Source organism: Anopheles stephensi, chromosome 2, assembly GCF_013141755.1.
Source record: "Anopheles stephensi strain Indian chromosome 2, UCI_ANSTEP_V1.0, whole genome shotgun sequence".
Taxonomy (NCBI): Eukaryota; Metazoa; Arthropoda; class Insecta; order Diptera; family Culicidae; genus Anopheles; species Anopheles stephensi.
The window spans coordinates 57,204,175-57,218,465 of record NC_050202.1 but is presented as its reverse complement, the minus strand read 5'-3'; the positions used below and the strand labels follow the sequence as shown (position 1 = coordinate 57,218,465).

General features: G+C 52.5%; 2 protein-coding genes across 9 annotated transcripts in view; both read left to right on the top strand.

Annotated features, from left to right (window-relative positions):
* Positions 1-14,291, top strand: part of LOC118502978 — a 69,504-nt gene that overhangs the window by 18,131 nt on the left and 37,082 nt on the right. For 6 of the 8 annotated variants that reach the window (XM_036035749.1, XM_036035750.1, XM_036035754.1 and 3 more), the window contains one exon: positions 8,456-13,955. In XM_036035749.1, coding sequence (XP_035891642.1) covers positions 8,538-13,955 — 5,418 coding nt within the window. In that variant the 5' untranslated portion in view covers positions 8,456-8,537. Of the gene's footprint in view, positions 1-8,006; positions 8,382-8,455; positions 13,956-14,291 lie in introns of those variants that run through there. The other 2 variants (XM_036035752.1, XM_036035751.1) reach the window with 2 other exon arrangements.
* Positions 2,282-8,529, top strand: LOC118502425. The gene is made up of 2 exons (XM_036034653.1): positions 2,282-6,380; positions 8,456-8,529. The coding sequence occupies exons 1-2, from the start codon at positions 2,282-2,284 to the stop codon at positions 8,527-8,529; spliced, it is 4,173 nt and encodes a 1,390-aa protein (XP_035890546.1).

The following is a 14,291-nucleotide window of genomic DNA, read 5'->3' as shown; positions in this document are numbered from 1 at the left end:
ATTCGGGTGAAGCTTTCGACTACTGACGTGCATGGTTCGGCGCTGGCCAAATCACGTTCGAAATATTCTTTGTTCTTTGTCCCGCAAGCAGCTGCAGGGTGTCAAGATTTACCCCACCAAAAATTACCCCGAACGGGCTAGGGTCATGGTTACAGAGAACAGCGCAGCAAAAGGGATTTAATGTGTGGCTTTTTTTTTCTTGAGGGAGATACACTTTTGAGAATTCAGAGAAAAAAGGTGCCCGAATATTTCGCAGCAGCGTTTCTGCAATGCGACTCAGACAAAGTGAAAATTACGGTCTAACCACACCTTAGCTGCGGTGTGCTAGAGCTAGGTCAAGATCAGTACATTCACTTTTGCAGCGTGAGGGTACGAGCTTTCGGGTCACAGCCTCGCAATAATCGTGCTATTGAACTGGGATAGTTGGAGTCGGCGGTTTGTGAACTTTGTTGATGGATTGCTTAGGGGTTTTATAGTGTTTCCAGACATAGAAGGAGTTTCGTTTGGCTGAGATGAGAATTTGAGAATCTTTAAGATGGTGGTTTATAAACATTCAAATATTGGAGGGTATTTAATTAAGGTACTTGGGGCTTTAGATTTTGTGTCTATCATTAATCCAGTCTAACAAACTTACTCGTTATCGGATTCCACGATCGGAAAAGTTAATGATAACATTGTTTGGCACATTGTTTCCATGCAAGGGTAGAAATTCGAGCAAGAAAAGACTCCAAAGTTGAAGGAAAGGTTCACCCAAGGTATCTGTTCGAGATTTAACGCGCCTAAAGTTAGACCGCCCGCATTACACCGGGGTTGTTTAAACACGAGTCGCGCCATCTATGGTGCGATTAGGGAACCATAAAGAACCTGAATGTAATTTACTAAACATCGCTAGTACAGCACGGCTGCTTCGAGCGACTATGTGAAAATAAAATGCGATTCAGGTGAGACTGAGACAAACGGCAAAGAGCTTAGGAATTGAAATTTATTTCGCATCCCAAGGTAGTCCAGCTAAAGAATCCTCTGAAGGTCCTTGACGGGCAACCAACATTGGACACTCTCTAGCGCTCTCCGACCCCACCTTGAGCTCGAGCTACATCATCCTTCTCCTTCCCTTCTGGTGTTGGCCTGTTCGGCATTGTCCAACGGTCTTCATCATTCCCTTCCACTCCTGGTGTGTGACCTGTTCGGCATTGTCCAACGGTCTTCATCATTCCCTTCCACTCCTGGTGTGTGACCAGTTCGGCATTGTCCAACGGTTCTCACCATTCCTTTCCCCCCTTGGCACGAGGCCTGCTTGGTTTCACCATCAACTCGTGCCATTCCTTCCCCAGCAGTGGATCTGTTCGGCAGTGTCCAACGGTCGCTGCTGATTCTCTCCCGGTACCGGTCCACCACCACCAAAGGCCGTATTGTCTATCCTTTTCCTCCCCCCTCCCGGAGTAGGCCGTACCCTACATTTTGGTCCTTCGAACCGGATCAACGCGAGTGCCAGTTCGCGAATCGCCGCGTCTCAGTCCGCGATCGAGCGTTGATCACAGTAAACGCGGTGTTCAGTGTGCAGTGAGCAGCCGGTCTACACGGACCAATCGGACGGATTGGGTCCACATCGGTGAGCAGCGAGCGAGGAAAGCTCCAACGCCAGTCCTCCAGTTGCCGCCATCTTGTGAGCAGATCGGTGCTTCGTCCAGCGAGGGAGCTACAAACGCCAACCCTCCAGGCGTCACCATCGTCATCGAGAGAGCAATCGGACGGATTCGCTCTACAGCGGTGCGCAGAGAGCGAGGGAAGCTCCAACGCCAACCCTCCAGCTGCCGCCATCTTCATCCAGCACCAACTGCAAGTTGTGCGCAGATCGGTGCTCGTCGAGCGAGGGAAGCTACACACGCCAACCCTCCAGGCGTCACCATCTTCATCGAGGGAACGATCCGAGGGATCAGTTCCACAACGGTGCTCGTCCAGCGAGGGAGCTACAAACGCCAACCCTCCAGGCGTCACCATCTTCAACGACGGACCAATCGGACAGATTGGGTCCACATCGGTGCGCAGAGAGCGAGGGAAGTTACATCGCCAACCCTCCAGCTGTCGCCATCTTCATCCAGCACCACCATTGTCATCGAAGGAACTATCCGACGAATTAGTTCCACAGCGGCGCTCATCCAGCGAGGGGTTACAACCGTCAGCCCACTAGGTGGAGCCGCACTGCAAGCAGTTTCCGAATTCGTCATCGGTGTTTGTGCATCAGTGTGTATTTTCGTCATCAGTGCTAGTGCAGTGAAACGTCATGCCAGTGACACGTGCGTCGACAAAGGACATGGACACCGTGGAGTTATCTGGAGCAGAAACTGCAGTAATGCAGCAACCAGAAGTGTCCATGCAAGTGCAAGTGTTGCGCATCAAGTTGAAGGTCGTGCATAAAAGGCTGATCAACATGCAGACCGATCCAACGATTGCACAAGTGCAATCCAAAATGCTGGAAGAGCTGAAGGCTGAACAACATACACTGCTGAATCAACTCATCGAGCAGCTACCGTATGATTTGGACAAGGACATCGCTGAGGACGAAGTGTTCCAGGCCGAATATTTGGTGAAAGCGGCATCTCTTCAGAGCATGGACGTCAAGCCTCCGCCGGTGGCAGCACAACTCGTAATGCCGCAACACCGTCTCCACATCCCGATGCCTACGTTCGACGGTAGCTACGAACAGTGGCCAAAGTTCAAGGCTATGTTCCAGGACATCATGAGCCGAGCCAATGAGTCTGATGCTGTGAAACTTCATCATTTGAACAAGGCGTTGACAGGAAAGGCTGCCGGCATAATCAACGCCTCAATGATGAACAGCAACAACTTCGAGAGTGTATGGGAGATCTTAGTCCAGCGGTTCGAGAACCCCCGGTTGATCGTCGACAAACACATCGCCGGGTTGTTACACCTCAAGGCGCTACCCCGAGAGTCTGCAAAGGATCTTCGTCACCTTGCCGAGACTTGTAAGGCGCATGTTGACGGTCTCATCTTCATGGAGAAGCCCATCGACGGAACCAGCAACCTCATCATCACCCACATTCTGTCATCGTGCCTAGATGCGGAAACTCGGAAGTTGTGGGAACGCTCGTTAAAGCATGGAGAGTTTCCTGAGCTGTACAAAACTCTTGAGTTCATCACTCGGCAGACGGAAGTGTTGGAAAGCTGTGCAACGAAGGAGCCTCAACAACGACAACCGTCGGGAAAACCAGCGAGCACCAAGGCATTTGTGTCATCGACTCCGAACCCTCCGCAGCTCTGTTGCGCTTTGTGTAAGCAGCAACATCCATTACACAAGTGCCCCACGTTGTTAATACTGACGACTACGGATAAGATCGAGAAGCTGAAAACATTGAACCGCTGCTTCAACTGTTTTGGTACCGGACATGCAGTTTCTAAATGTCCCTCACCATGGTCGTGTCGTCACTGCAAGGGCAGGCATCACACGTTGATTCATGTGGAGAACTCACGTGTAACACCTGGTCCATCACCTGTTACTGGAAGACAATCTACAACCGCTACGACAACATTAACCACAGTTGTGTCATCCACTGTGTTGCTTTCGACGGCAATGCTCAACATCACCGACAGCGCAGGAGTCACCCATCCGGCACGTGTTCTTCTGGACAGCGGAGCACAATCCAGCTTCATCACTGGCAGGCTAGCCCAATTCCTATGTTTACCACGCAAATTGGTAAACATTCCCTTGTCAGGGATTGGTGGCAGCGCAGGATCGAACGTGCGATACACCGTGACTACTACCATTCATTCCCGATGCTCCAGTTACAATGCAACGGTGGAAATGTTAGTGCTTCCCAAACTGACGGTGGAAATGCCACGACAGTACATCAACATCAGCCACTGGAGTATTCCTGAAGCATGTGTTCTGGCTGACCCGTCGTTCAACAACCCAGCGCCTATCGACCTGATACTGGGAGCATCACTCTTCTACGAGATCCTGAGGACCGGACGGCTATCGTTGGGTGACAACATGCCAACGCTCCAAGAAACCGAATTTGGTTGGGTTGTCAGCGGAAACACCATCATCGAGGAACCATTGTCATCTTCAATGTGTGCAGTCGTCACGCACACCAACGAGCTGGACTCTTTGATGAAGAGATTCTTCGAACTAGAAGAGGTGAGCGGCACACCAAGCTGGAGCAACGAAGAACGTGCGTGTGAGGAGCATTATACAGCGACAACTACCACAGACATCAACGGTCGATACGTGGTTCGACTTCCCCGGAAAGCCGAAATGATCGGCAAACTTGGGGACTCAAAGACCAGCGCACTAAGAAGGTTCTTAGCAATAGAACGACGACTTCAAAGAGAACCGGAAACTCAACAAGCCTATGTTGATTTCATGAACGAGTACCTTCGCTTAGGTCATATGAGCAAGGTGGCAGCTACATCGATGGACGCTGAGACGTTCTATCTACCTCATCATCCGGTCTTCAAAGCCGACAGCACCACTACCAAGTGCCGTGTCGTCTTTGACGCATCGAGCAAATCATCAACGGGAGTATCATTGAATGATACGTTAATGGTCGGGCCGACCATTCAACAGGATGCTACCTCCATTTTGATGCGGTTCCGTACAAGGGCTGTTGCCCTCACAGCAGACGTGGCTAAAATGTACCGGCAGGTTTTGGTACATCCCACCGATCGATCCCTGCAACGCATCCTGTGGCGGAATTCACCAAACGAGCCCATCGAGGAGTATGAGCTCAACACCGTGACGTATGGGACAGCATCTGCACCGTTCCTGGCAGTACGATCATTACAACAAACGGTAGAAGATCATGGGAAGGAATATCCGGCTGCAGCTGCGCGATCCTGTGACTTCTACGTGGATGATTTCGTGTCTGGAAGTGATTCGCCGGCAGAGGCTGAATCCCTACAAGTACAAACGGTAGAATTGTACGCGAAGACGGGGTTCGAGCTACGAAAATGGGCTTCCAACAAGCCATCCGTGCTACAGCATGTGGACCAACAGCAGTTAGCAGCCACTCCATCTGCTGAATCGGGAGCCGAAGGAGTTCTGGCAACTCTTGGTTTAGTTTGGGACTCATCTTCCGACAACATGAGTTTCAAAATCAACGCGCCCTACGTTATTGGGCCAATAACGAAGCGGAAGGTCCTTTCTTGCATCGCCAGGATCTACGATCCTTTGGGAATTGTTGACCCAGTGAAAGCCATGGCGAAGCAATTTCTCCAACGTATCTGGACTCTTCAGACGGACCAGCAACATCCCTGGGGATGGGACGACGAACTACCGCATCACCTTCAAGGACAATGGATCAACTTCCACAACCAATTGATCCATCTACAGGAGCTACACATTCCTCGTGTAGCAATTGGACCTGACAGCATCTCTAGCCAATTCCATTTCTTTTGCGACGCGTCAGAAAAGGGATATGGAGCATGCTGTTACATCAGGAGCTGCAACGAACAGGGAGTCGTCACGATTCAACTGTTCGCCTCGAAGACGAAAGTGACACCAATAAGCAGCAAGCACTCCATCGCCCGACTGGAATTGTGCGCAGCACAATTAGCCAGCTTGCTTTATAATCGTGTGAAGTCAGCTGTCGAGTTGCAATCTCCAGCTACATTTTGGACGGATTCAACCACCGTGGTGCATTGGCTACGAGGATCACCAAGCTGCTGGAAGCCGTTCGTCGCCAATCGTGTCTCGCAAGTGCAACAGCTTACAACTGGTTGTGCTTGGCGACACATTGCTGGAATAGACAACCCAGCGGACCTTGCATCACGCGGCTGCCTGAGTAAGGAGCTCCTCAACAATCCGTTATGGTGGCAGGGCCCACCATGGCTAAATCAACCGGAAGAGCAATGGCCGGAATCATCGATATCGTCATTTGACGACGACGCTGCCGCAGAAAGACGCGCCTCTACAGTGGCCTGTGCAGTTGTCGAGAAACCGCACCATCGCGTCTTCACGTTATACTCATCGTTCTCGAAGCTCAGAAGAATGATGGCGTATTGGGTTCAATACTTCAACCGTTGTTCAAAACGTCGATCGTATACTGGCCCTGGTATCACGACAGCAGACCTGAGGGAAGCAGAGGAAGTAATGTGCCGATTAGCGCAGAGGGATTATTTCACACAAGAAATAAGAGCACTACAACGGAAGGAATCAATTTCTTCGTCATCGAAGCTGAAGTGGCTGCATCCGCAGCTGGGAGCAGACGGCATCATTCGTGTTGGTGGCAGGCTTAGCAACGCATTGCTATCAGAGGACACCAAACATCCTATCGTGGTTCCCAACGGACATCCGTTAGCCCATCTGCTGATGGATCATTTCCACAAGACGCTGCTACATGCGGGACCACAGCTGATGCTGAGTACGAGCCGACAACGATATTGGATCTTGGGCGGCAGAAACCACGCGAGAAGGACTTATCATCAGTGCCTCACCTGTTTCCGTGCCCGTCCTATCTCATCAGAGACACTAATGGCAGATCTCCCTTCGACGAGAGTGACTTCCAACCGACCTTTTTCAATCACGGGGATTGATTACTGCGGTCCAGTTTTTGTGAAAGGCGCATACCGGCGAGCAGTTGCTACAAAGGCATATGTAGCCATCTTCGTGTGTTTCGCCACTCGTGCAATTCACATCGAACTTGTTTCCAACTTGACGACGGAAGCATTCATCTCAGCGTTACGTCGATTCGTGGCACGCCGTGGACTTCCAGCAGAGTTGCATTCAGATAATGCAACAAACTTCAAGGGAGCAAGCAACCAGCTAAATGAAGTCTACAAGCTGTTGCATTCATCACATCATCAAAGGAGCATCCGGACATGGACCTTGGACAGGAGGATTACGTGGCACTTCATTCCACCGCGAGCTCCCCATTTCGGTGGGCTTTGGGAGGCGGCTGTGCGCTCGATGAAACACCACCTAGTACGAGTTGTAGGCAAAACGTCTCTCTCCTTCGAAGACATGGCGACGCTGCTGACCGAAATTGAGTCATGCCTCAATTCTCGGCCATTAACACCGCTGACCGATGACCCCACTGACGTGACGGCCCTTACACCCGGACATTTCCTGGTTGGATCGCACCTCCAACATGTTCCAGATGCCGAGACAGCGGGCGTTCCTGAAAATCGGTTGACACATTGGCGACATGTTCAACAACTAATGCGTCACTTCTGGAACCGATGGCATAAGGAGTACTTACAGCAACTCCAACCGCGTTCGAAATGGTATAAGGATGATGAAAGGGCTATCGTTCCAGGTACGTTAGTGATCATCAAGGAAGATAATGTACCACCACTTTCTTGGCTGTTAGCACGAGTAGTTGAGGTCCATCCTGGAAAGGATGGAAAGGCTAGGGTATTTACACTGCAAACCAGTACCAAGACTAAGGTAGTTAGGCCTCGCGTAAAGCTATGCGTTATACCCACGGCAGTAGGAAATTATTGAAATTTCTCAATTTCAAGGTGGCAGGATGTTCGAGATTTAACGCGCCTAAAGTTAGACCGCCCGCATTACACCGGGGTTGTTTAAACACGAGTCGCGCCATCTATGGTGCGATTAGGGAACCATAAAGAACCTGAATGTAATTTACTAAACATCGCTAGTACAGCACGGCTGCTTCGAGCGACTATGTGAAAATAAAATGCGATTCAGGTGAGACTGAGACAAACGGCAAAGAGCTTAGGAATTGAAATTTATTTCGCATCCCAAGGTAGTCCAGCTAAAGAATCCTCTGAAGGTCCTTGACGGGCAACCAACATTGGACACTCTCTAGCGCTCTCCGACCCCACCTTGAGCTCGAGCTACATCATCCTTCTCCTTCCCTTCTGGTGTTGGCCTGTTCGGCATTGTCCAACGGTCTTCATCATTCCCTTCCACTCCTGGTGTGTGACCTGTTCGGCATTGTCCAACGGTCTTCATCATTCCCTTCCACTCCTGGTGTGTGACCAGTTCGGCATTGTCCAACGGTTCTCACCATTCCTTTCCCCCCTTGGCACGAGGCCTGCTTGGTTTCACCATCAACTCGTGCCATTCCTTCCCCAGCAGTGGATCTGTTCGGCAGTGTCCAACGGTCGCTGCTGATTCTCTCCCGGTACCGGTCCACCACCACCAAAGGCCGTATTGTCTATCCTTTTCCTCCCCCCTCCCGGAGTAGGCCGTACCCTACAGTATCCTCAACTTTTTTATTGTGCTCTCGTTTTACCCATTCTCTGCCGAACTTGTAAGCTCTTACCGCTGCTAGAAATAAATTCTACTCTACTGGGAAGATAAAGAAAAAAGACATATTTTCTTTCCCTCCCATCTGAAAGCCTCTGACGAGAAAAAGGGTAACGTTGGGTGGCGTTGGACAAAAATAATATAAAACGTAATCATTTCAAGAGATTACAGCAGCATCAGATTGCAATGTTTATATTCCGCTCTGTTCCATTTTCGTTTCAGTCGCGCCGTTGCAGCTCGGAAGACCAAAGAAGATAAGAGCCCAAAGTGTGGTTCATGGGATGGCTGGGATGTAGCGAGCAGGATGGAAACGATCAAAAGTCTACTGCTACAAACGTCACCGGTTGGCACCGGTCCCACTATCGCCACGGATCCGGATTATGCCGTACCACACCGTAAGGCCATGCATCCGGATCCTTTCGGAAGTCCGGCCCGCGTAGTCCACGGACCACTGCTGTCTCCAATCACACCGACAGTTACCAATCTTTGCGAGCCGGATGATGTGCCCAGCCAGACTGTGATAGAGACGACACACCAGGAAGAATTGACGATGACGCGTACCGCGGGTGGTACAGCAGATTTCATCCATCCCAAGCTGTCGAAACTAAAGCAACCGCCGGTCATTGTGGGGGTTGCCGTGAAGCGAAGCCTGCGTAAGTCTCCGGAAGTAATAATGACGAACAGTACCACGACGGCATCGGTTACGAAAGCGACGACACAGAAATCTAGCACGCTAGAGCAATGGCATAAGGACATTTTCGAGGTACCGTCCACCACGCTGCCTGCGCCTTTGCAGTACGATGATCTGATAGTGGACAAGCTCGAGGAAACGTCTGTACCGCACAGTGTTGATGGTGCGAACAGTAAGACAAACAGTGATATAAAATCCTTGGAAATTAGTCATCGAGAGGAAAGTGATTCGGTGTCGAGTGTGGTGCGTGGTCAGGATAGCGGTCAGCAGGGCAATGATAATGATTTGATCGATTTGATCGATTTTAGCAGCGATCAGGAGGAAGCTGCGGCTGAGCCCAACACAGTCGTAGTGCAAGAAACTTTTCTCGAGATAAAAAGCGGACCTGGTACGGGTCGTGTGAAGAAGGTGACATTTCTGCTAGATGATGATCCATCCCGGAATTACGATAGCGATAACGATTCCGACACTGTTGTGAAGGATCCTCATGGTGAGCGAGAAGGTCTGCTCGATAGCGAAGTTTCGGACGAGGAGGAAGACACCGCGGACCGGGATGATGGAGATGCGCTGAATATCGATACCGAGAGCTTTGCCGAACGGAGGCGGGTATCTGTCGATGAAAGTGATCCTACTAGCGTCAGCGGCAGAAAGGTAACGCCAAAGCACCATCCACCCTACCATCTTCGTAATGAAATATCAACAGAGACTAGGCAAACAGATGACAGTGTTTTCCGTGGAGCGAGCGATACGTACGGAAGGGAACGGTCCGATGTCAGGGCGAGTGCGGCCGGGAGTAGTCACGTTGACAGCGAAGCTGATGGAAGATGGAGTCCCCAACGGATACGGGAGCAAACGGACGGTGGTGGAGCGTCGACGGGCGGACGGTTGGAAACGGAAATGGTTCAGCGCGCATGCTCCTCTCCATTACATGCCGAGAGTGAGAGTCATCGTCAGCGGCATCATCGTGAGGAGACTGCCGCCGTCGCTACCATCTGTCCAGCAGCCGTGTCAGCAAATTCCGATGGTGGAGCAGTCACGCGGAGAATCGACGAAACTCTCGCGTGCACTTTCCGGCCGTCGGGAGGCCAGGCGACGGTGGGCCAACGTGCGGATGTTTGTCCACCGAACGCATGCGCCGGAACCGAATCGATCAACGGCGAACGGCGAAGGAAACACCAACACCAACACCACAGCAGCAGCTCAGTGAAACACGACCCTCACGACGTTGGACCGAGTGTCAAAGGACGGCACCAACCAGCATCGCTGCTTGCGTGCGATGATGGTGGTGTTGGTGGTAGTAGTGAGGAGCAATCGGTAGTAGCGCTGAGTAATGTGAAGCTTTCGTCGGCACCGATCGATGAACGGCACCAGCACGCTGGTAGTGACATTGAGGTTTGTTGCATCGATGGACGTGATTTGCAGGGCCACGAGCAAGACATTCGTGAAGCGCAGGGTGTACAGCGTGAAGCGACAACATCAGCGAACGGTCGACAGTGTACCGCGTTGGATGGACGACTTCCTGCTCCTGCTACTGGTGAGCGTGAGAGAATCGACGAACGATGGTACGTCGATGACGGCGAGCAACAACAGCGACCAGCAAATGGCACCACTGGCGAGCGTGGTAGTCTGTTACGAGGATTAGAGTGCGTCAGTACCAGCAGCTTACCGACGGCTGTTGGTCCTAACGGTGAGGACGAAGCAGGGAAGGGACGCAGGTGCCCCAAAGGCCTAGGGCAGCAGCTACAGCTGACCCCAAACGGTACCGTCGCGCGTACGGTGCAAACCTGCCCGACTGAGTGTGAGGAAAAATCGACCCAGGTGTCAGCGAAGGGTGGCCACACGCGAACAGTGGGACCGTTATCCTCGGACAGTGAGAGTGAAAATTATTACGGCACCTGCTCGCCACCGACAGTCGAGCGGCCGTGCGCGAACCATCGCAGCTATCATCCGGAAGGGAGGGAGTGTCCTTCCTGCACGCAGAGCAACGCTCCAGCCTCACCATCGGTCCTGGTGGAGGTAACGCTCAGTGCGCACATCTGCGTTCATCAGCAGCAGCAGCAGCAGCAGACTCCCTTCTCCTACCGTGGCACAAGTAATTCCTGCCACTGCAGTGACGGTGGTTCGCGAGTGCTTCGGGACAGTGCAACCAACACCCAGGAGTCTCGCGAGGGGGACGACTCGGACGGGTCTGGTTCGGTTGGGTCGGAAACGGGCGGAGTCCGGGCGGAGGGCATACAATCGCGCACGGGACATCGTAACAATCCGTCTAGTGCGGACAGTGGTATTATTATTATCGACGATGACGTCGATGGTGCAACGGTTGATGACGGGAGCTTTCCGTGTCAGCAGCAGCAGCAGCAGCCACGTTCAGTCGACGACGACGAACCGTGTGGCGTGAACGTTGCGAAAGGTCCTGCCGAGCGAAGGGACCAGCATCAGCATACACAAACGGGACCGTTCGATGTGAACTTTATTGACAGTGCAATCCGTCCCCAAGGATTACCGGACGACCACCGCTTTGCCGTGCCGTCGAGTTCCACCAGGCAGGAAGTGCTTGAAGGTGCGAGTGTTAGTGAGCGCGTGCACATTGAGTGTCCCACTACAGCTTCCGTGCCGTTGGAAGGAATCCTTGCGCAGGACAGTGGAGAGCAAGCTGAAGACAGTGAGGTGAACGAAAATTCTAGTGGAGCTGGTGGTGGAGTTGAGTGTTTCGAGGCGAGCCAACGCTTGAAGCGTCTCGAGGAACGTTTCCGTGGGTTTGCCTACACGAAAAAGTACTTCCGTGAGTCGTTTTCTCATGACCTATCGGGGCGCGTTGCCAGAGATTCGCAAAAGTACGGTGGAGGTGCACAGTCGGTTGGGGGATCCTTGCCCTCGTTGCTAGTGTGCGCAGGCCATCCTGACGCTCGTTCACCGTCGACGGACTATGCCAACACCAATACATTTGCAGCAGGTTCTCCACCGTCCGCGGAAGATGATGCGAGAGGCTACGGTGGTAGCGATGCGAACGTGACGCTTCTGCGTTCACCAACACAACGCAACCGGAGAGGATTATTGTCGTCCGTGTCGACGTCGTCATTGGGATCATCATCATTATCGTCATCGGCACGGGGTTTTGGAGTAGCAGCATCAGCATCCACAGCATCCCCAGCATCCGAAAGCAGTGTGCGAAAGCCTGCCAGAAATAGCCGCGACACTAGTGCGCTGCTAGCGTCTAGGAAAACATCCTCGCTCAATTGTTTACAGCAGGACGCAACACGGGACGAGGACGATACGGAGAGTTATCTGCTGAGCAACAGAAAAACACCCAACAGTAATCGGTCTTCGGGTGGCTCCTTCCAACCAACACCTTCGCTCAACCGTACGTCGCGCTCGTCCTGGACGAGACCGATTCTGCCTCCGCTGTCCTCATCGTTGCTATCGCTTTCGGCGTCATCGTTGCTTTCGCTATCCTGCCTAGATCTCGAGCGTCAGAATAGACAAAGGGCGGCTGCTAGCCAAGCATCAGCGAAGCACCAGGAAACGGAGATTGTCGCCGAGGGCACACGGCAAGATAAGAACAATAACGGCCCGGCGGAAGAGAACGGATTGTCGAAAGCGGTCTCGCTGCCCTCGTTACTTACGCCGGTTGTGCATCAGGACTGTAGCGGCGAGTATCTCGAAGTTGTACCCGATAAAGCAAGCGAACAACGGGGCTCATTCCGTACCGCCCAAACTGTCGGACACGAAAACCAGAACCTGCTACGGTACCAGCGGCAACCACGAGCCGTTGAGGAACTGCGACGCAACACCGACACACCGGAGAGTAGTGGTGCCGAGTCGGAAGAGATCTGTAAAATCTTTCCCGGTGGAAAAGCACGCATTGGTGATCCGCTCGAGGTGGTAGAGACGGTCGTTGTTGGTGGATCGACTGAGGAAGAGGACAACGACGAGGAAGAGGACGAAGAGGAGGAAGACGCATCCTCGGACCAGATTGTACTCGGTGCCGTTGGTGAGGACATTCTCAACAACAATCACAACGGTTATCTGGGAGGCGGCGAAGGTGACGACGGTGCCCAGCAGGAGGACGAGTTTGTGCAGCTCGAGAAGCTGCTCGCGGCCGACCCGCACACTAACTGCGAGTTCGACACGCGCCATCTGCAGGACTACGAACCGGAAGTGTACAGGATTAAGTACTGCTACGATGAGCTCGAGGAAGAGCTAGAGGAGCAGCAAGAGCAGGAGGCAGCCAACGATCTGTTGGTGGTGTTGCGTGGAACTTCCCGGCCACGGATTCCTCCACCGGCCGTGCCACCGCCACCCCCACCTCCACCGAAAGGGGTACGAGTGTCTGTGGGTGATAAGGGTAGTGCTATCTATTCGTGTCCGCGAATCAGTGCCACAGTGTCGGGTGGGCAAGATATTCGTGGTGTGGTGGATGCTAGTGCGAAGGAAGAAGCTTTGTCAGGCTGCGGTGCAGTGTTGCCAGAGTCGGCCAAAATCGCTGACAGCGAGCGAAAGAGTGCAATAAAACAAACCACACACCCGAGCGGTGGTGTGGTGGTGGCTTTGGGAGCAAAGTACAAGTGTACTACCGGGGGTAGTGGTAGTAGTGGTGCAAGTGGTGGCAGTAGCATCACTACGGGTGAAGTGAGTGATCGTGATATACCACCTCCACCGCCACCACCGAAAGCACGCCCCGGAGCGCGTGGCTACGACGGTTGTGGGTGTGTGATCGAGGCGATTCCATTGTACCGCAGTGAGGCGGAAGCGTTTGCCACAGGTGACACGATGCGCGAGACGGCGACCGGGACCCTGCGGGGTCTGCTGAAGAAGCCGAATCGGCCACCGCCGGTACGCAAGAACCGGGTGGTGTTCGACGAAACGCGAAACGAGTTCTTCGAGGCGGACTACATCATACTGATACGGGAGGATTGCCCGTACGACGAGGAGGACGAGGAACCATGCACCTGCGGTGAACACGAGCTCGTTCGAATATGTTGTGACGAAGGCTGTAACTGTGGCTACACGGACGATGGGCGTACGCCACCGGTAAGTGTCACGTGCGTCAATGATTCGGGATGTGTTTTTCGGAGGAGACTGTTTGAGGGTTGAAGCCCCAAGAAAGTACGTCATTTACGCACAGATATTAGACACAAACAAAGAACTACATACAAACACCTTCTTGGGGATAAATACGTTTATAGGCAATTGCTGTGTACTTCCCAGAAGTTGATTCCACAATTGCGATGAATTCTTAGAACGTTGTATTAAATGCGATACTCGGAATGCAGCTGCTTTGCAGAATTTGTGCCCATTCTTTTGAGGATCTCAATTTTCCCGAGACTTCAACTAGAACGCATTACTTCAACTTGGATGGAGATGCTT

Excerpts from the sequence above, each read along its gene's own strand:
- LOC118502425 (XM_036034653.1), top strand. The coding sequence starts at position 2,282 with ATGCCAGTGACACGTGCGTCGACAAAGGACATGGACACCGTGGAGTTA. Across the intron at positions 6,381-8,455 it reads GGGACCACAGCTGATGCTGA|TCGCGCCGTTGCAGCTCGGA; the intron begins GTACGAGCCGAC and ends TTTTCGTTTCAG.